General features: G+C 44.7%; 2 protein-coding genes across 11 annotated transcripts in view; one reads left to right on the top strand and one right to left on the bottom strand.

The window, feature by feature from the left end:
• CAVIN1 (caveolae associated protein 1) overlaps nt 1–6,649 on the bottom strand; it is a 34,714-nt gene extending 28,065 nt beyond the window's left edge. Inside the window, exon 1 of the mRNA XM_028702374.2 lies at nt 6,507–6,649. The gene's annotated coding sequence lies outside the window, so the exon portion shown is untranslated. The remainder of the gene's footprint in view (nt 1–6,506) is intronic.
• Nucleotides 6,650–6,834: 185 nt separating this feature from the next.
• Nucleotides 6,835–26,861, top strand: part of ATP6V0A1 (ATPase H+ transporting V0 subunit a1) — a 44,009-nt gene continuing 23,982 nt past the window's right edge. For 4 of the 10 annotated variants that reach the window (XM_028702371.2, XM_028702370.2, XM_028702368.2 and 1 more), the window contains exons 1-9: nt 6,845–6,986; nt 9,406–9,567; nt 10,267–10,345; nt 11,112–11,209; nt 13,297–13,425; nt 20,499–20,602; nt 22,183–22,309; nt 24,259–24,341; nt 24,485–24,578. In XM_028702371.2, coding sequence (XP_028558204.1) covers nt 9,451–9,567; nt 10,267–10,345; nt 11,112–11,209; nt 13,297–13,425; nt 20,499–20,602; nt 22,183–22,309; nt 24,259–24,341; nt 24,485–24,578 — 831 coding nt within the window. In that variant the 5' untranslated portion in view covers nt 6,845–6,986; nt 9,406–9,450. Of the gene's footprint in view, nt 6,987–7,094; nt 7,213–7,236; nt 7,260–9,405; nt 9,568–10,266; nt 10,346–11,111; nt 11,210–13,296; nt 13,426–20,498; nt 20,603–22,182; nt 22,310–24,258; nt 24,342–24,484; nt 24,579–26,861 lie in introns of those variants that run through there. The other 6 variants (XM_028702373.2, XM_028702372.2, XM_028702369.2 and 3 more) reach the window with 4 other exon arrangements.

Raw genomic sequence — 26,861 nt, 5'->3', positions numbered from 1 at the left:
GAGACAACAAAATGTGAGAGCTGGTGACAGTGCAGTGTCACAGCATAGGGCTTGGATGTGGGGAATCCAAAGTTCACATCCTTAGTCAGCTACTATGAAGCTTGCTGGGTTCCCTTATGTAAACTGCTATGTGCACAGTCAGTGTAGCATAGGACAGCATAAGTACAATACAGCAAGCACCTACCCATTGCACATTAGGTTCCAGGTCCGCATCCCAGCTCCACAACAGATATCAGATAGAATGAACTGCTGCTGTCAACAAACCCTAGCATGGGTCAGTCCTCTGGCCACCACAATGGTGAGAACAACCCTACTGGGGAATATCTCAACACAGCCTCATTTGATTTTAAATCTGGACAAAACACCCGAGGCACCATGCTCAAAGCAAATAACTTCATAATCACTGTTTCTGCTGCACATCTCAGCAGAATGATGCACCTCACCTATGGCTGGCATCTGACCAAAGACCAACACACACTTTGGAATGGTAACTAAAGTCAGAGGAAGTTATGCTGTCTGCAGAAATTACTGCCTCTAGGTCCTTGAAGTTTTACAGAACTCCATGCCAACTCTCCCAACTCCCCCACAGAAAATGTAACTACTGTACTGTACAAGTCGTAACTGCTGAATACTTGTGACCTTTTCTTTATAACTATTCTGGCATGTAGGACTGAGTAGCTCCAAGTATGCACTCTTCTCCTGCACCCTCACAAGGAAAAAATACTTTCGAAAACATAACTAAGACCGAAGAGCTTCTGATCACATATAGAATGCTTTCCCTTTGTGCATCCAATGCAGGCATAGGCAAACTCCGGCCCTCCAGATTTTTTGGGACTACAATTCCCACCATCCCTGGCTGATAGGACCAGTGGTCAGGGATGATGGGAATTGTAGTCCCAAACATCTGGAGGGCCGGAGTTTGCCTATGCCTGATCCAATGCCTCCTCAACGATCTAGTGCCCTGCAATCTGGTGCCCTGCATGGGGATGGCAATGATGAGGCCCGAGGGATTCATATGGTGTGCAGTCATTTGACAGGAGAGAAATTTGAGCTTTCATTTGGGCTTGCTGGTTTGCTTACATGGCATCTGGCTTTTTCAAAAAGAAATGGAATAAATTTGGTGCTCTCAAGTATTGAGATTTCTGAGACTGACTACAGTTCCAATTATATATATGCTACAGATGTTGAGTCTACAGAATCTATGTACTCTCGACGTAATCCAGAATAAATTTCCAACAACTCTTATGTTTACCAGGCAGTGTACCAGCTGCTGTACTGAGAATGGAGGCAGGCCTGGCATTCATTCTTTATTGGCTGCAATTACAGAAATTGCCAGATAATTACCCCCTCCCTCAAATTCTCAGTGGAACGTTTACTTGCTTGAAGTTGAAATAAACAGCTTTCATATGCTGCAGTTGTCAGCATTTCAAGAAATAGATCGAACTCCAACAGCATTAATTTTGGAGTACGATTGTCTCCTGAGGTGTAGAAAACTGTGGACTAAAGTGCTAAGAAAATAAAATCCTTCTGTTAAATGCTCCTGTTTAAAACTGAGAACCATTCAAACTATTTGCTTTGCCACATGGTATTATCTGCTTGCATAAAATCATTCAGTAAACGTAGTTTCATGTATTAATACTAGGCAGTTTTCTATTCTCATCCAATTGTGATTTCAAGCAGTGGCACATCTTGATAGAAACATGATAGAAGATTCTCAAGCCTTAATCAATCAGCAGTTATGTGTACATGGCCTAAATACAGTTTAGGTGAACATTGTTCCATATATCCTTTGTGAACAGAGAATACTGCCTAATATGGAGCAAGTTTATTGACCCATCTAGCTCAATATTGTTTGCACCGATTGGCAGGGACAGCCCTACCTGAAAATGCCAGGGACTGACTCTAGAATCTTCTGAATGCGAAACATGTGCTCTATCCCTGAATTCTGATCCTTCCACATTTTTATCCATTACTGGATAAAACCATACAGGTAGATCATTACTGGATAAAACCATACAGGTAGATCATATTAGGGACGCGGGTGGCGCTGTGGGTAAAAGCCTCAGCGCCTAGGGCTTGCCGATCGAAAGGTCGGCGGTTCGAATCCCCGCGGCGGGGTGCGCTCCCGTTGTTCGGTCCCAGCGCCTGCCAACCTAGCAGTTCGAAAGCAGCCCTGGGTGCAAGTAGATAAATAGGGACCGCTTACTAGCGGGAAGGTAAACAGCGTTTCCGTGTGCAGCTCTGGCTCGCCAGAGCAGCGATGTCACGCTGGCCACGTGACCCGGAAGTGTCTCCGGACAGCGCTGGCCCCCGGCCTCTTGAGTGAGATGGGCGCACAACCCTAGAGTCTGTCAAGACTGGCCCGTACGGGCAGGGGTACCTTTACCTTTACCTAGATCATTAAAAAGTACACCTAGATTAACAGAAGCTTTAAAAAAGTTGTTTTTGGTATCAGAACTAGCCAAATAAGTTACCTATAAGTTGGCGTTATTTGAGTAGCCAGGCCTCGAGATGTGGGGACCCAGAAACAATGGAACAAACCCTCCACCACCACGTTTTTTCCAGACTGTCACATCTCTTGCGATACGAATGCGAGCAAGGTCACTGAATATAAGCTGATCATTTTGCTGCTCTTTGGCAAATCTGTTCATATTTCTAACCATGATGCCTTGTTTTCTTGAACCGTAAAATAACGCATGAATATTTTTAGGAAGGTTATTTATATATCTCTGTTGCTGGTTGTCTAATTCAGGCTTTGCTTTTTAATGACCTATGGTTGTATACAAATAAAGATTGCCTGACTGGCATGACATTGGAGACAAACAGAAAAGCATGCACACAAACACACCAACATTTTGCAAGCTGCATTTGGCAAAACTTCCTGGATTATTCTTATTCAGGGGTGGAGATGTAGGGAGCAGCATAGTCTGCATGCCTTTGTTTTTCCCATCACAATGCTTTCATCAAGCATGCAGAGGAATACATTAGAAATTCAGTCGCTATCCTCGTGTACCCAGATAACTCAGCAGCATTCTCCAACCTCCTGACCACAGCTCATGGGTACTTCAGTTGCATTTGCAAGCAGGCAGTCTCAAATTCAGTCCTTCGAAATGCCCATTAAAACCTGCCTGAGCCAGGAGAGCTGTTTCCATACCAAAGAGCATTCTAAACTACACAGGAGATTTGCTGGCAGTCAATTGACCAGCATCCCCCACCCTCAAGTGAACAATTTCATTTTTATCACATTATCCCACACATCGTTCATAAAGTGGAAACAATGGCCCCTCCTGTTTTTTGTTTTTTTTTTGCCATATGTTGAAAATAGCAGACCATTTTATAGAAAAATATTTCCCAAGGCACGCCTGAGCAGAGGAAAAACAAATGTTTCCAGTGTTTGAGGGTGATGAGTCAGTTTTGCATGAAAAGTCTCTATTTCAAGCAGGAGCAAAGCAAGGGCATTTGCCCATATTACTCATATGACATCTGCTTCAGAGATGCTCCAAAACGGTTAGAGTTTTGTGCTGTTTTGGACGTGAGCCACTATATGAGGAAAATGTATGGACTTTAAAATGTTTGTCAAAGTACAGAATGTTTACAAAAAGCTCTAGAAGTCTCATTGCTGATTAGAAGGCTGCAGTATTTTTACAAAAAAACACACACCACAAAACACTGTTGGATGAGAACTTTAGATGTTTATGCCTTAATGTGCAAGCATTACAAAAAAACCCAAAACCCTTCCCTCTCCAAAGGTTATAGTGTACTAAGTATACAACTAGGTCTGGAGAGAATTGGGTTTAAAGTCTGCTAAACCCCAAAGCTCATTGAGTAATCTTGACCTCGTAATACTTTCAACCTAACCTATTTCACAGGTTTGGGGAGAAACACACACACAGTGCACATTATTACCCTAAACTCCTCTGAGAAGCAGCTGGATAAAAATCTAAGATACAAAAAAATATTTAAAGCTTTTCTTTGACAGAAACTCTGTACCCTTTGCAGGTTCATGACAGGCAGAAATTCAACCAACAAAGCTTTGCTCACGAGGAAGGGCTGGAGAAGCTGCACCTACTAATTTCTCCTCACTGTACTGCTGTTAGGCACCATGCCCCCCAATGAACAAAAGCAACCATGAGGACAAAAAGAGTAATAAAAATAAATTCTACTCACAGCACAAAGAAGTCCTTTTGCCTACAGGTCTTCAGGCATCTCCAAATGCACAGAAAATTAAGTGATCTTTTGTTCCTTTCTGTATTGCATTCCGTCTCTGTGGACTTCCCTCACTTTTACAGCTTCCATAGTTTCTCCCGGGGGGGGGATTTCTGTCCTGCACCTTAACAAGGCCTATGTTACCCAATTCCCCACAGGAAACACGAGCTTTTTATGCAGGAGACTAACCAGATGATTGTGCAGTAGCTTTGCATCTGAGCCATGCTATATAAATATTCTTATTATTTCTGGTTGGGGGCCTGTACGGACTCACCAGGAGAAGGACATGGCCTCCTTTTGATGCCAAACGATTGATAAGACTGGAGGGAAATGGTGGCAAAATGGGGGGGGGGGCGAGAATTAAAACCTGAGCTGTACAGCATCAAGAGACAGAGTTAACCTTATCATTAGGAAGATACCTGCTGCAGCAGACCAAACACTTTATATTTATTGCTCTCTTCACTTATCGTAAAACTACCAATACAGTGGTACCTTGGTTCTCAAACTTAATCCGTTCCGGGAGTCGATTTGATTCCCAAAACAGTTCGAAAACCAAGGCGCAACATCCGATTGGCTGCAGAAGCTTCCTGCACTCAAGCGGATGTTCAGCTTCCGAAAAACATTTGCAAACTGGAACACTTAATTCTGGGTTTATGGTGTTCGGGATCCAATTTGTTCGACAACTAAGCCATTCGAGAACCAAGGAACCACTGTACAGTGGTACCTCTGGATACGAACGGGATCCGTTCCGGAGCCCCGTTCACATCCAGAAGCGAATGCAACCCGCGTCTGCGCATCTGCACATGCGCAATTCACCTCTTCCGTGCATGTGCGTGACATCATTTTGACCGTCTGCGCATGCGGTGAAACCCGGAAGTAACGTGTTCCGTTACTTCCGGGTCGCCGTGGAGCACAACCCGAAGCAACTTCAACCCAAGGTATGACGGTATACTGATGGGCATGGCTGACTCAATACATTTTGGCACCCAAGGCAGATCCCAAAATGGCACCCCCTTCCCTGCCAAGGAAGGAGGGAAGAAGGGCCATATCAAGAAGAAGGGCAGGAAGGGGGGGGGGGAGAAAGCTCAACAGTGGGATCTGCTGCTCCAGTGAATCCTGCTGCCTGAGGTGGTCACCTCACCTTGCCTCATGAGTGGGCCGGCCCTGCCTATGGGAAATCAACAAGGATATGAATTCTTCCCAGTAACTGGTGTTTAGTGGAACACTGCCTCCAATTCTGGGAGCAATATAGTCATCATGACTAGTAGGCAAATGTATAGCCTTATCTTGTCCAGTCCCCCCTTTAAAACCACCCAAGTCAGCAGCAATCACTATACCTTGCGGTCAAGAAGTGTGCGTTTCTCTGTCCTGAAGCTCCCACCGCTCCGTTTCATTGGATTCTGTTGTTAAAACTCTACATTCTAATATGAGGAGATTTTCTCCCTGAACACTTTCTCCACAGCATAAGCCACCTAGATTTTTCCGTAACACTTCTAATCTGCTATTTTCTAAACCAAAAAAGCTCCCGAACATTGTAGCTTTTCCTCACAGGGAAATTACTTCAGATCTCCCTAAACATTGTGGCAGTCGTTTTCCTTTGCCCTTTCAAGTTCTTACACTATCCTCCTTTTCCCCCCACCTCAGAGCCCCAGTACGATTTACAATGATGCACATGTTTTTGGGACTTTCCTACTTTTCTTTACGCTATAAAGAATTTAGTAGGACGGCAATGTTTAGTGAATTGGCCACTTAGTTAACGCAAAAAAAAAAAAAAAAAAAAAAAAGCCTGGATCTCTAATTAATCAGCTGAAACTCAGCACAGTGGTACCTCGGGTTACATACGCTTCAGGTTACATATTCCGCTAACCCAGAAATATTACCTCGGGTTAAGAACTTTGCTTCAGGATGAGAACAGAAATCATGCTCTGGTGGCGTGGCAGCAGCAGGAGGCCCCATTAGGTAAAGTGGTGCTTCAGGTTAAGAACAGTTTCAGGTTAAGTACGGACCTCCGGAACGAATTAAGTACTTAACCTGAGGTACCACTGTACAACTAATCTCTTACCAGGTAACAGCCCTGATAATTATGAATCAATGAGAATCATAGGATTGTAGAGTTGGGAAGGATCCTGCAGGTCTAAATTCCTGCAATGCGGGAATCTCAACTAGATCATACATGACAGACAGCCATCCAACCTCTGCTTTAAAATCTCCCATGAAGGAAGGAAGGAAGGAAGGAAGGAAGGAAGGAGTGTGTCCACCATCTCTCGTGGGAGTCTGTTCCACTGTCGAACAGCTCTTACTCTCAGAAAGCACGTCTTGATGCTGACTCGGAATCTCCTTTCTTGTAACTTGAATCCATTTGTGTTCCAGGCACACACCCTTCGAGATACATCAGTCACATGAAGAGGGTGGGGTGGGGGTAAAGAAATCATTTTCTGAGGCGAACCCTTTCAACCGCCACGATCACAAAAAACCCAGGGCGTGACGTCACCGGCCATGGCACGCCGCGATTTACGAAAGCGGTCGCCAAAATGGCGGCCACTTAAGGCAGGCAAACCAGCGAACCTTGCCCGAACGCACCACGCCGGCGCGGGCCCTGTTGCTAAGCAACACCACCCGGCCGGGCGGAAGAAGGGAAGGCGGGCGCCGCGCACCTACGCAGTGGCGTCATCAGCGGAAGCTGGTGGGGGGTGGGTTGGTTGCCGCTTTGTCGGAGCAGGTGCTGCGGCTTGTTTTTGGTGCGGCGTTTAAAGGTCTGCGTCGGCGAAGCCCTTTCCAAGGTGCGGGGCGGGGGGTGGGGGAGGCGGCGCGGCGGGGGGCGTTGAAAGGCGGTTAATACGGGGAAGCAACGCAATGCGTCATGGGAGAGCGCGGGGCCTAGTGGAGGAGGGAAAGGGTCTGCCCTGTCCTCTGCGGTTGTGGGAGTGGGGCGCGTGATACTCCGCTGAGGGCCAGTGAGGGGAGACAAGGGGCAGCCCGGCTGCGTTGGTGGGTCAGTTTAGGCGGGTAGGTCGCCTAATCCAAGGTCCCCTTGTGGGAGGGGGAAGCAGAAGGTATTATATTTGAATGTGTGGGGGTGTCATTGGGTTTCAGGAGCGCCCCAGGGGGCGAGCTGGTTTCTCCCATGGGTGCCTTTGAGAAGGAGGAGAGGGATCTCTCCAGAACCTGTGGGGACGTTTAAGAGTGTGGGGAGGAGGCCGGTTTCATGCTGGGAGTGATACCTGGGGCGTTGCCCTCTTGTGGGCAGGCGGCGCTGAATGGATAAGATGATGGGATGGTGATGGAGGAGCCACTTGCTAACCCATTTGTTTCTGAGAAGTAGATGTCTCCTGCTGTTTGTCATCTGTTCCCTCTTTAGGGAGGGATGGGGGTCGCTGTTCATGTTGTAATGTGGGGTGACAGCAGCTTCCTGCCTTTGTGTTAGGTATAAGAAGATGGAAGGCACATTCCTGCTCACTAAGGGGGTGAAATAAAAAGAAATTGCCCAAGTTTTGATGGGGTTGAGTGAAAATGGGCTCTGGCACATCAAAGAGATGCATTAAAGTCAGTTACAAGAATGGAGAGTTCTGCAAAGGGGAAAGAATGTACTTCACTTTAAAAAAACTGAGGTGGGGGAGCTCAAGAGACAATAAATTGAAATGGGGATTCTAGTCTTAAGGATTCTTTAGATTCCTGTCATCCAGCACTTACTAACTTTATTAATACATTAATGCTACCCTTCTGACGTGAAAGCATGTAATCAAGCATGACATTTGATTCGGTTGCTGCACCTTAGCTTGTATAAAATAATAATTGCAACTTTTCTTGGAGTTGGGCCTTACAAATTTGTCAGGCATTTGGGCAGATAAGCTCAAAGTTCAGTCATACTGCTGCTGTGGTGCCCTTGCAATGCCCCCATCTCTTGTTGAGTGGCTTATTGGAGTAAGATGCCAGAGTTAATTTGTAGTTTATTTTTTGGAAAGGCTCCTAGTCTCAGTAATTGTTAGCATTCAGCATGGATAATGTCTGTTGATTTTTAACTCTTGCTGCTCAGCCATCAGTGAGCAGTAGCGTCCGTGTGTTATTTTCATTGAATTAGTTATGTCAGAGCTTTCAAAACTTTTCATGTTGGTGACACACTTTTTAGACATGCATCATTTCACAACACAGTAATTCAGTTTTACTAGCAAATTGGAGATTAAGCTAACTCCTTTCCAGCTCTGGTTGGAGTGTGGGGACCGTTTGTGCAACACACCTACACACTGCAACCGACGCACAGTTTGGGAAACTCTGATCTATACTATATTATAGCAAGCTATATTTTCACATGTATTTCCCAATTACCTCTCTCTTTTGCCCACTGATCAAAAACCAAGTGGACAGTAGCAACACCATTCCAATCATTGATGCATTAAATGCTTACAGCACCAGTAGCAAGCAAGACAAAAGTATGGACTGGATAAATCTCTACATAGTGTTTTGCCTCAACTGTTTGAAAAAGACTTTCCAAGCAGATCAAAAAATGATTCACTTTTTTTTAAAAAAATCTGCATTTATATGTTAATAAATTGAAATATTTCTGGACTCTGATTAGGCCCATATCATTCTGATGTGGCATTTATGTCTCAAGCCTGACATTAGTGGCTCACTTTCTGTTTTATCAGCATGACTGAGGAGACTGCAAAACCAATGAGACTTTACTTTCACTGGATAATCCCTGTGGACTATGACATCCGGATGTTCTCCCATCCCTTAGTAAAAATAAGCTCTGAATCCCTATGCAACCAGCTAAATCTGCTGCAGTGCTATGTAACAGTTTTTCCCTGGAGATGGCTGTCAGCTGATAGGCTGCTGCTTGTGTTTCTGGGGCAGCAGCTTGCAGAGGTGCCACATGATGGGCAGCTGGTCATGAAGCATTAGCTGGAACTGAAAGGTGAAATTCAGAGTGCTGCATAGTAGGGGTTAGTTGTGTGTGGCACATAAAAATGAGACACCATGGAGTAGGCTTTCCTTTTTTACAATCCTTACATAATATTTTCAGAATTTTTATGCTCTTCTCTTATTCAGTTTGAGGTGTTCCAGTCCTAGTTTTCAATCTCCGTGAGAGATATATAAATTAATCTACAATATATGCCTTCCATGTACCCCAAAAGGTAGATAACAGAATTGATACCTTTCTGGTGAGTCTTACATTTATCCTCCTTTTTCTTTCTCTTAAAGGCAAAAGGATTCTCACCCTAGTTTGCCTGCCTGTTCTCTCTCACTATGGGGGAGCTCTTCCGGAGTGAAGAAATGACCCTTGCGCAACTTTTCCTTCAGTCTGAAGCAGCCTATTGCTGTGTCAGTGAACTGGGAGAACTTGGGAAGGTCCAGTTTCGAGATGTATGTATCTGGCCCTGTTGGTCCACACAATTTATTGTGTTGCTGTTTGTGACAACTGTTACCTATGCTCAAGGGTCCCCCCCCCCCCCCCATACTAGGATATAACTGAAGCATCTTTGGATTCTGTGAAGGTATTAACTATCAATGTTGCTGCCTTTTGTTGTGAGTGATTGTTCCGTGCCCTACAATGATCAAGTATTCAATTTCATGCTTGCCTTCATCATAAGGTCCTAGTACAGGTTACAGCAATTTAAAAATAAAGTATTAGAAACAGTGTGAAACAAATTACAATCACAAGAATAGGATGGGTCCTGAAAATATTTCAAGTGTCAAAGGCCAGGCGAAAGAGGTATGTCTGCAGCATACAACAAAAATCATACAGTGAAGGTGCCAGGTTCACCACTGTAGATAGGTAATTCTATAACAAAGGGGCTGCTGCAGAGAATGCCCTCTCCTGGGCTGCCACTGCTCTCTGAACTTCTGAGGGTGGTGGAACCAACAAATGGGCTCTTTATAGACCTTTTAATGATCAGGTAGCAATCCTTTGCATTTTCTCTTTGAACAGTTAAAATGTTCATGAGCTTTCTGTGACATCACACCAATATAGTTAATGGTACAGAAGGGTTTGGAGACGGGCAGCAACTGGTTTTCAGTCATTGCACACATGTGATAGAAATTATGTTTTGTTCTTATTGACAGCTAAACCCTGATGTGAATGTGTTCCAGCGTAAATTTGTCAATGAAGTCCGGAGGTGTGAAGAGATGGACAGGAAACTTAGTATGTCATTGCTTTCTCTTGCATGTACATAGGCCAGGCATAGGCAAACTCCAGATGTTTGGAACTACAATTGCCATCATCCCTGACCACTGTTCCTGTTAGCTAGGGATGATGGGAGTTGTAGTCCCAAAACATCTGGAGGGCCGAGTTTGCCTATGCCTGGCATAGGCTGATGGGGCTAAATCAGTCTGGGATGCTTTAAACCTCTCCCCAGATTTCTGTGGCTATGCTAAATAATCTGCATATTGTACATTGTTGCAGAAATTAGAACAGGATCCAAACCACGAGAATATGATATATAACGTGACATGATAGTTAGCAGCATAACAGATAAAATAGAAGGAAAATAGATTCCAGTAGCAGCTAGCAAAAGTATAAGATGTCCTTATTGTGTGGAAATGAACCCATAAGGTCAAAATTCCTTAGTATAGGTCTGGGGAGAGTGACATGTGATTATCTAGTCCTCAAGCAATTGTTACTTATTAAGGCATGCTGCATCCATTCTACTATCATGAAATCAGAACAAAAAAATTATATGGTAGTAATCTACTTTCTTTGACCTGTGATTTTTAAACTATCATTTTGTAGATTATTTAAGTGAGAAGAGATGTTCATAGTGGAGGTGTTTGTGTGGTCTGGTGGAATGGGGCATCAGACGATCAGTTGCACAAGGGAGGTATGCAGATCCATGAGGCCTTCTCTCACGTATATGATATTACATGCTCTTCTTAAATCATCCCCTCATTGCAGTTCTCCCCCTTTTTAGGGTTTGTGGAAAAGGAGATTAAGAAGGCCAACATTCCCATCACAGACACCGGCGAGAATCCAGAGGTGCCGTTCCCCCGAGACATGATTGATTTGGAGGTAAATAACACTGTGGCTTGTAAAATCATAGCACCTTGGGGTTTTGCAAGGCTTATTTCTCTTGATACAGGGCTGTGAAAAGTGAAATATTGAGTGGGAAAATCAGATTGCAGAGGAAATAGCTAGAACTGGTTGCTGAATAGAGTTTTACAGAAAAGTCTGGGGGAAGACTCTGACATATTTTCCTGGTTTGTTAACCATGGTTAGGCCAGAGTTCCTTAGTCCAGATATTAACAAAGAACTCTGGTTTAATACTAGCCATGGTCTTTGTTCTGAAGGTGGTGCACAATAGGGGATGAGGGAATAAAGTGTTTTGCTCCAGGACTTGTTCATGACTTCATAAGCAATCATCCAAACAGCCTTGATGGGAGCCCAGCTTTTATAGGTCTCTAGTTCAGTGTTTCCCAACCGGTGTTCCGCGGCACACTAATGTGCCGCGAGACCTTGCCTGGTGTGCCGTGGGAGGGAGGCGGGCGAGTCGGGTGGCGAGAGGCAGGGCGGCGGCGGCGAGGATCCGCGTCGAGCCGGGGGCGGCTCCGCGGTGGCGGTGCCGAGGTTTCTCTCTCCATTCTCCCCTCACACACACACACAGGAAATAACACAGGATCAGCTGACAGGACCCGGCCAATGGGGCGGCGGCGGGGCAGCGCGCGCAAAAGGGAGGAGCGCGAGACAGCGGACGAGGAGGAGGCCGGCATGTCCGGGCAGCAGCAACAACAGCAGCAGCAGCAACTCCCGGCGACGGCTCCTCAAGCCCCGGGCAACCCTACTCCCTCACTGGCCTCGGCCGCCCTCCTGCTCCACCCGCCGCCGCCTCCCCCGCCGCCGCCGGCCACCTCGGCCCCGCCGCCGCCCCCCCCTCCTCCGCCCGCTATCGCCACCACCACCACAACAGCCGCCGCCGCCTCAGCTGGGCCCATGCCTGCTGGGAGCGGCGGCGGCAGCAGCAGCAGCAGCGCCCCGGCGCCCTTCCCTCACGGCGGCGACCCGGCCCTCCTGGTTCGGGAGGCGGGCGCGAAAGCCCCACCCCTCGGCGCTCGCCAGCTCCGCGCGCGTCCTTGCCTGGGCGAAGGTGCTTCTTGGACGGGAGGCTGCGGCGACCAAAGACCCCGGCGGCTGGCAGGAGGAAGCGGAGGAGGAGCGGGAGGCTGACCCCGAACTCGTGGGAGGAGGCGAGAGAGAGAAGGCGCTTGGGCAGCCACCCCAAGCCGGCGCACGCGGGCGCCCCTTTGGAGCTGCCCACCTGAGCGCACGGGACAGGAGCGGCGATTTGATTCGCGCCAGGCCACGCTTGCTGCGGAGGGAGGAGGAGAGCGGCGCCTTCCAGCCTCGTCTCGCTTCGTGACAGCGCCGACCGAGCCTGAGAGGGAGCAGATCCGAGGGGGATCTCCCCCACCCAGCCACCCCCTCGCCGCCCGCCCTGCTCCTGTCGTGGCAGCTGACGAGCCGACTCGCCCTGACCTGCGGGGTCCCCCACGCCGCCTCCGCTCATGGCGGCGACCCGGCCCTGAACGAGCAGGAGAAGGAGCTCAAGCGGCGCCTCAAGCGGCTCTACCCGGCCGTGGACGAGCAGGAGGAGGAGTTGGAGGAGTCCCTCAGTCCCTCGCTTTGCTGCCTCCTCCCCCCCCACCCCCAAAGCTTGGAGGTTCCCCGGCAAGGGGGAGGGGAAAAAATTGAAACTTACACTTTCGTGCGTCCCTCCCGGCGTGACGCTGCGCGCTGACGTCACGGGGCTGTAATGGTGGTGTGCCTCGATATTTTTTTCATCAATCAAGTGTGCCTTTGCCCAAAAAAGGTTGGGAAACACTGCTCTAGTTTTCCAATAAAGGGAATCATAAATGCATCAGCCAATGACAGTTTAGTTACTGATTTATATAATTTGTTCAAGGGCATCTCTGGCTGTAAAAGGTAAAAATAATAGTTCTTTAATGTAGAAGATTATCTCTATTATAGCATAGGATTTGAATTTGGCAATAGAGAGATTAAAGGAACTGACAGTTTATACATCGAGGAAAAGATGCGTCTACTACAGCATATTGACAGCTAATAATCAACTCACTTTCTCCTTACTTCTCTTTTTTCTGCAGGCAAACTTTGAGAAGATTGAAAATGAGCTCAAAGAGATTAATACCAACCAGGAAGCCCTGAAAAGGAACTTCCTGGAGCTGACGGAATTAAAATTTATACTGCGCAAAACTCAGCAGTTTTTTGACGAGGTCAGAATATCGGATGTTTTTGCTTCTTATGCAGCTGGGCCAGCTCATCACAACCTTCCACTTTTCTTCTTGAGAACGCTTGTTTAAGTTGCAGTTTTGGGCAGCAGTGCCTCCCCTTGATTTCGAGAAACTTCTACAAGTTGTTTTCCATTATTCATGCAAACATACGAGCTAGCCACCCCATGGCTTACATTATGTGCAATGTTCATGTCTAGGTAAAATATTCCTCTGACACTTGTCAGAATGGTGTATAAACCTTTGATCATGTAGAACCCCCGAAAGATTCCTGGGGGCATGATGGAAAAGGGCTTGGAAAGCAGAGCACCTATCTAGATTCCCAGTTGCTAGGATCAAAGTTTCAGTAATAAGGAAAGCTGGATGCTAGGATATTTCCAGCCTCATTTCTGCTAGCTAGACCGGAAAGAAAAGTATGGATGCACAGTGATCTGTCTCCCTCTTTTGAATAGCACAATGTTAGAGCAGGTCACCAAGAGCTTTGCACAATCTGAGCCTTACCTAGGTGTCAGGCTGGGAGTCCCTGTTGTGTTTCAGACTTGCTGCTTGTGCCCTTCAGATTTCTAGGCATTTGGGCAGCCAGTTGGCTAGGATTTTTCTAGTCCTGTTAGTCATTTAGGAAGGGTAGTAGAGAAAGTGGCAAAAGTTAAAAAATCTGGATCAGCAACTATTTTTGACACATCATTAAATGAATGTCACTAGCAAATCCAAACAAATGCTTTAAAAAGGTCTGTGCTTCCAGGTGGTGATATGATGGCACTGAACACGTTTAGATTTATGTTCCCCAGACTGTAGAGTTACTGACTCAATTAAGAGGCTTTTTGCAACAGATCATGATATTTCATGTTCAACTTGGATAGCTGGAGCCCTGGTAGAGGTCTGAAACCTGTGGTCCAGTAGTGCTACCCTCTCTCTAATTCAACACTCAGAGAAAAATGGATCTGTTAGGTAAACAAAATGGGACCTTGCTTTCCTTCTTTGAAAAACAATAACACGTTTTTTGCTGCCTCTGCTCTTGCTTTGTGGATGATAATGTGGGTGCTTGGGGAATATGATCAATAATGGGTCTAAGCTCTTTGTCTTCAAATGTTGAAAAGCAGTTTGTAAGCTGTGGTCTGTTGGGGTGGTGCCTCCTGGACACACACACACACATGAGTTGTGCTTTGGGTTTTGCAGCTGCCATCTACGTGTGGAATTTGGTATTGAATGTGACATTCAGCATCCTGAGAACCTTGGCTCATGTATATTTTAAACTGAGTGCCTGTTAAGGGTGCCAAGGTAGGATTGAAAGCAGTGTCTGGTGAAATCTCAGAATGTTGAGAGTAAATTGCACAGGATAAGCAAATATATAAGCAAAAAATTGCTTTTTTCTCAGGAGCATCAATGGCCATAACCTAGCTTAATTACCGTACAAATGTGGCCTCTGGTAAAAATTAATTGCTGACCATGGTGATAGGGCTTGTCTAACGTTTCTGATATGATCCTTTGCTGTTAACCATCCACCTAGCACTAAGGCAGGGGGCTGCATGGACAGCTTGTTCCATCTGAGGTGCAGTGCTGAAATGGTCCTCAAGAAATACTTGAAGCAGCTGGAGCACTTAGAAATGTGACAGCTAGGATTAAGTGGATATATGCTCAACTTCCGCCTCTGAAATAAAAATGAAGTTCCTGACCCTTCACAGTTGTGGAAAAACACTTGAACATGTAGTGTTTGGGGAAGCATCCAATCTTGGTGCAACAAGTGCTGGTTAATTTTACTTTGGCTCGGCAACCTGCATCTATGTGTGTAAATGTTGAGCTTTGTGTGTTGTTTGATGGCCAACTTAAGTGTCACACCAGCTGAAGAGCAACCTTATGTTGGACTGCACAACACCAGCTACCTGACATTGAGTTTAGATCAGTTATGTGATGATTTTGATTTGTGCCCTTTACCACAGCTGAACTTTTGTTTTCAGTACATTGTCCAGCAAATGTTTTTTCCAAGTTTTCCCACTTGGGCATTGCTGGAGTTGCAGTTCTTCCAAGTGCTTACTTGTACTAAATACGAAGCGTAAATGTGAACATTTACAGCAGGATCACATGATGGTGTGCTTCTTCATATAAAAGAACAATCCCTTCTAAGCAGCACGCCTGCTTTCTGCATACAGGATATTTTGTGTGGTGGAACATCCCATCACTGGAACTCCACCTGTGGTCTGAAGTGGTACATTCCAGACACAGGTTTGGCCACGTCTTCTGCTGCTTAAGAGAGCTAGGCCTTCACTGCTTTTCAGCTTCAAAATCTAAACGGTATAATGAATAGTAGTGCTTGCTGAATGGTGCAGTTGCCTCTACAAAGTCTCTTTTTAATGTTTTTAGGATTGTGGACCCATCTGAGCAACTGTTTAGACTAAGCAGGGCACGGTGAATAGTATGTACTGTGTAACTTTCCACTGAAATGTAGTTTCCTCAGAGTCATGAGTTGCTTCATGTTTGTTCTTTGAAAGAGCTTCACATAAATAGATGATGGTCATGTCAGTGATTCAAATTTAGAGAGCGGTTTTTAAGGTGGCACAACAGAGCTGTTGCTCAATCATCTTTTTTTCTAAACCACTGAGAAACTTGCTGCTGCAGTTCAACATTTGAAGACTTTGTAAAACTTTGGGGGAGTTTGTGAAATATTCATAATTTGAGAGCAAGAAATGGTTTGCAAGGCAAGTCTTTGATCTGTGGACCCTGAATTCAGTTGTGGGAGCTGCAGGAGGGAAGATGGGGCCCGACAATTAACGAATGGGACCACAATGCCAGCGAAGCCATTTCTTGCCTATGAAAAAGGACGCAATGGTTTTGATTCTGCTAAAATGGTGATTCTTTTCTCGGTCTTCATATTTTTGCTTTGTGAAGAACAGTAAGAACTGGAGAAATATCTCTGGATCTATTAACCATAAGTGCCCCAGAGTAGACTGGAAGAAGACTGGAAAAGTAATGGTTAATGGCATGCAGTTTCCATCTCTTTCCTCTGGATTCTTTCTTTTCTGTCATCATCTTCATTCCTTAGTTCTCATTCTCCATCTGTCATCTGTTCCTCCTTTTGGTGGTCCCTGCTGCAGTTGTTGCGGACTGTGAAAACTGTATCTGTGTTTACTCTTGTCATTTGCTCAAGGGCGTGTGTGTGTGTGTGTGTGTGTGTGTGTGATATTTTGTATATCCATTGCAGAAAGACCTTGAGCTGCACACCCTGGACAACAGCTAAAGTATTTATAGAGTGCCTCTCATATTAAAAGAAAAATACTAAGGTGGTGTAAAAGTAATACCCAAGTACAATAAAACATAAAATGCCATAAAAAGGACGCTCTTGTAGGAAAGCTTTCTGATTGTGCCTTTCTTCTTCAAGTTGTGGGATGGTTGCTGCTTGTTGGTATAAGAGATGCTGATACAATTCAATCCTCTTTAGGAGGAACTATCACTGGGTCTGAGCTTGGCCCTCCCAAACAATAAACAAAAGCTAAGACATTGTCATCAAGTTGATGGCAAGGGTGGCACAAGGTTTGAAGCAAGTCTCTACCTCCCTGCCCCTTGCTGACTTCCATTTTCCCTCCTTTGCACGGGGAGGCTCCCTGTAACATAATTGGAGGACTTGTACAATAGAAATAAACATTTTTGTACTTGCAAATGCAGTTCAAGATCTTTCGCTTTAAAAAACCCCCAGCCATTTGTGTTCTCCATGTACGTATGTTGGAGGAGCTGTGTTTTATAGAGTATGCTGGCATTTTATTTCCTGCTTTCTTTGTTGCATTCCTTGAACAGTCAGGCAGGGGACTTCAGCATGGTGGTAGGCACAACGAGGGGAGATTTAGGAGGGAGCAAAGAGGCCTTGAAAGCAAATTATCTTTTGTGAAACGGTATCATGAATTGGAGAGTTGAAAATGGAAGAATTAAGGCTAGTTCGCATGATACTGCTTTCTGCCAGGATATCATGTGAATCCTGCCTACGCATTTCTTACGTGGGACTTACCCCACACATCTGTTTTGCTACATGTAGAATGAAATAGATAGGGGAAGATAGCACCCTAGTCTCTCACTCTAGACTCTTAATGGGAAGCCAAGGTGGATAGTACTTCCTCAAGCTGCCCACAGCTGTGACCATTCAGCTGTCCTCTTCACACCCAGTTCCAGGCGCAGCAAGTTTGTTGAGTTTCCCCGGAGGTCCAAAGGATGGGGAACAGGGCGTCCCTCCACTCATTGCTCTTTCTTTACTCTCTGTCCTCTCCTCCTTGAAGTATTGTGACTGTGGATATTGGATGGGGAACCTGTGGCCCTTCAGATGTTGTTGGACTCTCATCAGCATGGTCAGTGGGCATGGATGATGAGAGTTGTCATCTAATATTATCTGGAGAGGTCACAAGTTCAACATTCCTGCTATAGATCAGAGAAGGAATTGGAAGACCAGGGGAGCATATTTCAGCACGCTCCTACCTTATTACCCTGTTGCCGAAAGCTTGTGCTTTCGGGGGATATCTTAGGAGCCCCTTTGCGTTCTGAATAGCAAATCAGTCTCCCTGTGCTGCTGGACTGTGGTCTGTACTCATGGCCAGTTGCTTGGTCTGATATGTGTGTCTTCGGATTCTCATGCCCCTCATTTGCAGGAGCCCCTTGCATGCATGTTGAAAGGTGATGTCTTATTTTAAAGCTACATCTGCTTCTTTTCTCCCAGTGGTTTCTTTACCGTATGGGCTGTGTCAAGGTGGAAATGATTTTGACTGTTTTGTCATGTTAATGCTGCCTCTGAGGGTGTAGCATCAACATCCTTCCTGAGCTATAACATGAGCGCTTGCGCAAGTTAAGTTTCCATTAAGTCTTAGCCAGCAGGTTACAGGGGGAAATGATTAAGTCGTGAATTCCAGCTAAAAAGATGAAGAGCTAAAAAGATGTTTTAGAGGAAACAATTCATAAAAGAAATTAAATAATAAACAAATGTGTACAAATGTTCTAAGTCATGCATGCTTTGTTCGAAATAAAGCATGCAGGGGGGAAAGGGTGTCAAAAGTCCCTTTTGTGGGGTTCACCCAAGGTGCAGAAGTAGCAAGTTATTTGCATTTGGGGGATATAAAATTATCTTGTTCCTCTTCAGATCTTCCTGCAAGGACAGTCTGGTCAAATAAATCGGGGCTGTGTATGTTCTGTACAAGAAGCACAGAACTTGGTATAAGACAAGATTATGCTGTAACTTTAGAACCTGGCTTCTTGATCATATTGAAATAAAAAGAAATAATAAAAGCCCTTTTCTAGCCATTATGACTGAGTATTCTTGGAAGTGTGTGGGCGAATCCTGCTGAAATCTCGGAAGCCAGTGAGGACTGCTAATGAGATTTCTATTATTTGTCGCTGGGTCTTCCATGTTCTTCGCCACGTACAGATAGCAAAAGCAGAATAAATTGGACAGAGCAATCACATTTCATAATAAATCATTCATAATAGAATATTATGATGATTTGCCTAAGTTCTGATTCAGCTTGCAGAATTCTGGTTCAATTTTTTAGGCCCTGGTGTTGGGTATAAGCACCCTAAAATCCACATATTTCTTAAAGCAATCTTAAATATGTTTTAGTACTTTAAACGTTTGTATGTTTTAAACTAAGGGACGCGGGTGGCGCTGTGGGTAAAAGCCTCAGCGCCTAGGGCTTGCCGATCGAAAGGTCGGCGGTTCGAATCCCCGCGGCGGGGTGCGCTCCCGTTGCTCGGTCCCAGCGCCTGCCAACCTAGCAGTTCAAAAGCACCCCTGGGTGCAAGTAGATAAATAGGGACCGCTTACTGGCGGGAAGGTAAACGGCGTTTCCGTGTGCTGCGCTGGCTCGCCAGATGCAGCTTTGACACGCTGGCCACGTGACCCGGAAGTGTCTCCGGACAGCGCTGGCCCCCGGCCTCTTAAGTGAGATGGGCGCACAACCCCAGAGTCTGGCAAGACTGGCCCGTACGGGCAGGGGTACCTTTACCTTTTACCTTTACCTATGTTTTAAAGTAGGGTTGTAAATTTTTCTTGACTTTACTGTTTCATCTTTCGTAAACCACTTTGAGGTTTCTTTTTCCAATCAAGCAGTATATACATTTTATTAAATAAGTAAGTAAGTAAATAAATAAATAAATAAAGCAAAGGTTTATACCCCTCTGGCCATGAAACTAGGCAGGAAAAATACATAGGAAATGCCTGCTGAAATCACAGAAAATTGAACAGGGGCTGGGAGGCTTTCCAGGACTGAGCTTCAGTGCCCTACGTAACTCTTGCTATTCCCCGTTAGTAAAAGAAGCAGAATAAATTACAGTACAAGTAGGTAGGCACTTTAGTTTGCTTAATCATAGCCCACTGACACTTAACTTTGTTTAGTGTAGAACATGGTTTACTTTATAGCAGAATTTTGATATTTTGTTATCTTCTCTCTAAGGTTCATAGTATACACAGCCCTGTGTATATAGCAGTGTTTCCCAAACTTGAGTCTCCAGTTGGACTATAATTCCCATCATCCACAACTGCTGGTTGATAGGTAGGGTGATGGGAATTGTAGTCCAACAAGAGCTGGAGACCCAAGTTTGAGGAAGCTGGTATATATCATCCAGTTCTTGGCCAGACAACCTCTTGCCTTTCTTCCAACTTCTATGTACATGTTCGCTTCTCTCTATTGAGCCTGGAGCATCTTTGCTGAGGCTGATAGCTTGTACTAGAGTACAGAGCAGCTGCATAGTTCATGGTGGCATTTAAAGGGGGGGTGACTCCTTTTTCAAAAGTCTGCAGAGGCTTGAATGAGGGATTGCCCATTTCCCACCATATTTCTTCGGAGCTTAACTTGCAGTTTTTATGTCCAGCTTGGAAGTTCTGTGTTTCGCAAGCATCATGTCGCTCTCCTTCTGTTGGCTTTGTGGAGATGCCTTGCTCACCTTTTCTTCACATCCTCCTAGAGCCTTCTCTTCTTTCATTTTTTCCTCCTTTGGTATTTCTTTGCTTCTCTCCATCCATCTCCTGGTTCCTCATCCCCCTGCATGCCACTAACTAGTTTCATTAGATGTTAATTGATTTGTGAATTCAGGCTGAATTGCATCATCAGCAGATGGCGGATCCCGACCTGTTGGAGGAGTCTTCGTCTCTGCTGGAGCCGAGTGAACTGGGAAGAGGAACCCCGCTACGGTTAGGGTACGTGCAACTTTCATTTTTCAGCAGCGTCGGTTGTGTTCTGTAGGATCTCTTCTGCGCATCAGGCATGATTGGTTAAGGCCGTAGGACTTGGGTTTGCATTCTTCCATACTATTCTTGATTCCTTGGAGGAGAGCAAGCTATTTCTTGGTGTTAATATTATTTAGCTGAGTCTGAATTAAGTTGCTCAGTACTAGATCTGATTGAACAGGATGCATCTTGTGCCAGATTGTTGACAGAAAAGCAGTTAAGTGACAGCAGTTCCACTTTTGTGTTTTTGGAAATGTAAAGAACTGAATAAATATTGGCCCCAGGCTGTGCAGATAATGTAGAATTTCTGCAGCTTATCAGTTTTCACTCTTCACTCTATCTCCTTGTAGTGCTGCTTTGATATTTGGATAGCCTTGACAGCTGCTATGGATGCCTTTTATGTGCACCAACAATTGATAAACAGAGTTCTAGATTTACACAATAGTGGATTTTGTTCAGATTCTGAAAGGTTGACATGGAAATAATGATTTTCAGTTAAAGATCTACTAAATTTGTCCTTCTATTAGCATGCAAAATTCAGGCAAAATGACAATCCTATGTGTTTCTGTCTGCATGAATTTTGTTCAGCTTCCATTCTCATGTTTGATTTCATCTAGTATTGCACTTGATATTCACTTGTTTTATTTTCTGTGGTGCATCTTAGTTTTTTTATATAATTGCTGAAGAATGAATCGTTGTTAAATGGGCCATTTTAACAAATAGTGTCCTGCAGCAGACTTCCAGCTCTTTGAGAATGTAGCTTCTTTAGGTCTTATTTCTATAACATTTGCTAATTTTTGCCTCAGCTCAGATGTTAATGTCAATCACGCTTTGAACTAACTATCTAGAACCCATAATGGTTTGAGGTTCCGAACATACAGCAGGTATACTATGTGGTGTGTAGAGTGCTTGGCTGCTTTTGTTTTTCCTTTGTTTCAACACTCAGTGCCATAAGATTATGCCTCTCTCCTTGGTGTAGCAGTCTTTGGGAGTAGACTGTAACCTATAGCTGGTCAATTCAGACATCACATCGCAAATCATGATTCACAAATCCACCTCAAAGCACGGTTCCCCATCCTGCTTTGCTGGTCAATTATGAAACAAGGGTTGCCAGTTTATATGTCATGCCAAACCATAGTTCTGCTTCCTTAGCCACAGTGTGTCAAGCCTTTCTATAGGCACAGCACAAAAGAGCAAAAGTGGCTTCATAATAATAATAATAATAATGCTCCCAACAGAATATTAAAAATAGAATCAAACATTAAAAACTTCCCTAAACAGGGCTGCCTTCAGATGTTTTCTAAAAGTCAGGTAGTTCTTAATGCTGGAAGAAACAGAGTTTGAATCCTACCTTTTTTAAAAAATAAAATTGCATAGACAGTGGCTTGTTTCCCTTTCATATTCACCAAACCGTTGATGTTGGGTCCCTCTCTTGCTTTCTGTTGCCTTTACAGTATCTGTCTGTGTGTCTTCCAGGTCCTGCACTGAACAGAACATTGCTGAATGCGTACTAATTTCTTTTATTTTTGTGTGACTTCCATTGTGTTCAGATTTGTGGCTGGTGTGATCAATCGTGAGCGGATCCCTACCTTTGAGCGGATGCTGTGGAGGGTGTGTCGTGGAAATGTCTTCTTGCGTCAGGCTGAAATTGAAAATCCGCTGGAGGACCCTGTGACGGTATAAGGACTGCTTTTGCAGCCGCAGGCTGCTGTGGGCTGTCGAGATGAAAGCTTGCAGCATAACTTCTTACAGTGTGTTCTTCTTAACAAAAGCTTGACTTCTATTGTGGATCAGGGAGAAGTCATATTTTAATTGGATCGGAAATATAACTGCATTCTTGCTTTGAAGCCATTTGATAATGCCCTCATTATGGGGAGGTGTAGGATCGTGAAATTTTAAAAGTGGTCTTTTCTTTTGACAGCTTAACAATTCACTTATAGAAGTCACCTTTTATCTCAGTACCCTCAAATACATCCTCAAAAGAGTTTTAAGTCAATATCCTTAAAAAGATATTCTCAGTTGAAGTTTTTGCTATGTATGGTTTTAGTCTACTAAAGAAGAACATTAAGCTAGATGAATGAGCTCAAAAACCAAATGCTCTCTAAATATTGGATAGACTTGATTTAAGTACATGTTTGCATATTCTAACGTAGGTGTGCTGTAATATTTAAATTTGTCACATGTTTTAAAATGTAATCAAAACGGATCCTGAAACGCACCGTTAAATGACACATATGGACCTGTTTTTGTTAACTTAAACAACTAACGGTATCAACAGGGTTAGTAGTGAGGACAAATAATGGTACCCAGCCAGATGGGCGGGGTAGAAATAAATTATTATTATTATTATTATTATTATTATTATTATTATTATTATTATTATGAGATAGTAAGTAGTATGGAGCTTGAATAATGCCAGCTACTCTAGAGTTTGGGCTCAGGGGTTACCCTAAGTCTTGGGAAATGCTTCCAGGCAGGCTTGACTCTTGGGTGTCTTGTTTGAGAAACCAAACACCAGTTACAATGAAGGTGAAATTAGGATTTGTGAAAAGTTTAGATGGGTGCGTGAGAGGCAGAAAAGAGGTTTCTCTTCCCCCCATAACACAGTTTAGATGGGTGCGTGAGAGGCAGAAAAGAGGTTTCTCTTCCCCCCATAACACAGTTTAGATGGGTGCGTGAGAGGCAGAAAAGAGGTTTCTCTTCCCCCCCATAACACAGTTTGAAGCCCCTAGCCAAGGTTTATTTTGTTCCTACCACCTGTCCGCTAATGTCCAAAATAAGCAACTCTTTTCATTTTTCCTTCATTTGCATGTCTGTATATGCTGCAGAAACCAGCTGTTTGTGGGGTGGGATATATATTTTTAAAGCACAGTCCCAGCTTAGGATTCAGAATGTCTTTGTCTTAGAGAAGGCAGTCGGAATCATAGCAATCAGCTGCCTTCATCCTTAGCAGAGGAAAGTGTAACGGACAACAAGGTTGCACCCACTCAATGCCCCTATTCTCATCAAGGCTGCACAAAAGTTTCCTAATGGAGGTAGCCCGGTGTCTTGTTCTTGAACAAATGCAGGAAGGGGGGGAAGTCGCTATCTGAGCCCAGCCAGCTGCCTGAAGAATGCACTCCTGGCCTCCCCGGAGAGTTCAAGGGTTTGGACTCTAAAGTCCACCGCATACATCAGTTCCTTTCCATTTACTCCTTTTCCTTCTGCTTGTTTACTGCAGATCACGTCCTTGTTCAGCTGCTAGGCTTATCTGCCTGGGTTCTCTGGTTACATTGCAATTCCTCTTTATACCAGCCAAGCTTAATTAGATAGGGTTATTAATCTCTGCTTCTCCTCCTCCCCTGCCCCCCTCAATTATTCTGCAAAAGCACAATGAGTTTACTTGGTAGCCTCTCCCTGGAACACGTATGAGAGCCTTGCAGGGTCTGAGGTGGAACTGGATACATTTTGAAAGGCTCCCTAATGCTACAGATGTTGGCAGGCTGCTTGGGTGTGTGTGTGTGTAGTTGAGACCCAGGAAATGGCTCCATATTAGTGTTAAAGGTTTTGAAGGCCTAACCCCAGAAGCTTTTTCTGCTGTTTTTTGAAGGCTTCTCTCTGCATTGGTTTTCCCCCTTCTCTTCTAGGGGGACTATGTGCACAAGTCGGTGTTCATTATTTTCTTCCAAGGTGACCAGCTGAAAAACCGAGTCAAGAAGATCTGTGAAGGGTAAGCAAGTTGGAAATACGGGAGGTTCTTGGAGTTCAAGCAGCTCATTCCAAATTCATGTAGAGCTGGCTTTCAAGTGGTGAGCACTCCATCATGTTAGCTGTGTTGTCACTTTGTCACTGAGCAGACTGTGTGCCTTTCAGATTCCGGGCGTCTCTCTACCCCTGTCCAGAAACTCCACAGGAAAGGAAGGAAATGGCTGCTGGAGTCAACACCAGGATCGATGACCTTCAGATGGTATGAATTATGTGGGGGTGGGAAACAATCAGGTTTTTCCCCTTGATGCTCCTCCTGAGCTCTGAATTGTTCCCTTTTGTGGTTTGCTACCCTCAGGGAAGTTTATCTTCAATTGTATACTCTAATAGGGGTGTGTGGTGTTCATTGATCTAAGCGGACAGATAATTTGGCTGTGAAAGCTAACGGCCAGGTGTCCCTAGAATCAGGTGTGGCTTTAAGCACCCTCCTGTTGCGCCTGTTTTCCAGTGCCTTTTAGGCTGTGGCTGCTGTCAGTGTACATTTCTTTACTGGACAAGAGGGGCAAACTGTCCCTCCTTCTGTCGGCAAGCTTCTGTGCTGCACTTGTGAAGTTCACATGCTCAAGTAGCATCGCAGGAATTATATGTGAGCGTTGGGCATCAAGCAAATCAAAGAACACACACCATTCCTTCTTCCCAGTAACGGTCCAGTTAAGCAACCATTCCCTACTTTTGACATGTTGGCTCTGGTCCAACCCCCCCCCCCCTAAGGCTATAACTATTTCCTTAATGAAGTGTTTTTAGGCCATATCTCAGGGTAGACACCCTCACAAGGCTGCTTACAATAGTAAACAATAATAAAAATAGGTAAAATAAAAACATCTATTTAAGGAGCTCCAGGTATACATGATTCAAAATAATTTCAATTTCAGCACTGTAATACCACCAACAGGAAAAAAGCAAGGTGGTATAGATGGTTTTTAAAAATCCTGCATAAAAACATTAATGCCGATCTTAGTGAGTAAAGAATGCATAAAGGTGGGGTCAATGAAAATGCTTTTGTGTGCCTGTCCAACCTACTTGATCTCAATACACAGGCAAGATCATATGGATGAAGAAGGTCCTTTAGGTAACCTGGTCCCAATACTTTTCCAGTGTTCCTTGTGACAGCTGACTAAGCTTCCCTGAATGAGACATCCTTTACTAAGTCATTTCAATCTGCTTCCCTGGCTGGGTATGCAACTTTGGTAGCCTTTGTAGACTATCTCCTCCTGGGAATTGGCAGGGCGAATTTCTACTTGCTGATTCTCTTAGACCTTGGAGGTTTTTGGCACTGTAAGTCACCACATCTCGTTACTTGATTTGGATCTTCTAGAGGGCGTTCACTGCCAGCCTTGAGTTGCTTTTGGTTTCTCTGGATGATTTCAGAAAGTAACCTTCGAAGACTGCCAAGCCATCTGCTTACTGGCTATTTTGCATTCAGGGGCTGCCTTTGTCTCTAGCCATTAACTTTGCTGGCTAGCTTCTTGGCCCAATTCAAGGAGCTAACTTAACCTGAGATATCCTAGTCTTGCAGAGCCCCTCTTCTGCCTCAACATATTTTTCTTTAGCAAAGGCCCTACTGAAGATCCTTTCCGTGAAATAAATAAAAAAAAAGGTAGAATTTGACACAGTACTTTGGGCTCAGCCATTGCCCTGAGGCAATGGGCTGCACTTCTTGTGGAGATAACAAATGCAGGTCTGTTTATCCCCCTGTAAAGCACTATTTGTGGTCATTTGTTGGTTTATGGGTACTGTCAGAAGCTGGCCATGCTATAGCTTCCAGAGTGGTTATATTGTTTTAGTCTTTTCAATAGACCTATTCTGTGTATATGGTCATTTTTCAGATGTAAAGTTTTGAAGCAATCTGGTCTTTTTCACAAGAAATCTGCCAAAGTTGAGAAACTCCCCACACAGTCTCTCCCCACCCCCCCATGCTGCATTTTTCCTACCAAATGCCAGCAGAGGTGGGGCAGGGGTGAACATTCTCTTACTGGGAATGCAAGCAATTTGTTCTTTTGGCGTACTCGGCAGGGATGCTGTGGAATATGTAGCATATGTAACTGCAACAACACGGTTGGAACTGCAGAGCTCGTGAGCAGGGGTGGTCCTGTCCACCCCCGTTTTTCAGTCTTCCTCACCACTGCGTAGTTATCATTCCCGCCCTCTGCCTTCAGCTAAACATCTTGTTGTTCTTGGGCTGGAAGGGATTTGTGGGATTGTACCATGGAGGCATGGACATGGTTGTCTGCTGCACAACAAAAAAACATCTGGGGGAGGTGGGGGGGGAGGGAAGATATAAAGTGGCTGCAAAAATAGGATCTGAAAATATGTGAAGTCTCAAGCTAGAGTGGGCTAAGTAAAATTTCCATAGATGATAGGGTAGAGAATGATGAACGCCCCATTTGAGTCTCATCTTTCCTTGGTTAATGCAAAGCAGAACAAACATTGCACGTTAAGACTATGGGTAATTGCATTTATTTTAATTGGAGCACGTAATTCCTTG

This window comes from Podarcis muralis, chromosome 13, assembly GCF_964188315.1.
Source record: "Podarcis muralis chromosome 13, rPodMur119.hap1.1, whole genome shotgun sequence".
NCBI lineage: Eukaryota > Metazoa > Chordata > Lepidosauria > Squamata > Lacertidae > Podarcis > Podarcis muralis.
The sequence above is the reverse complement of the archived record's forward strand: the minus strand, read 5'-3'. Positions and strand labels throughout refer to the sequence as shown.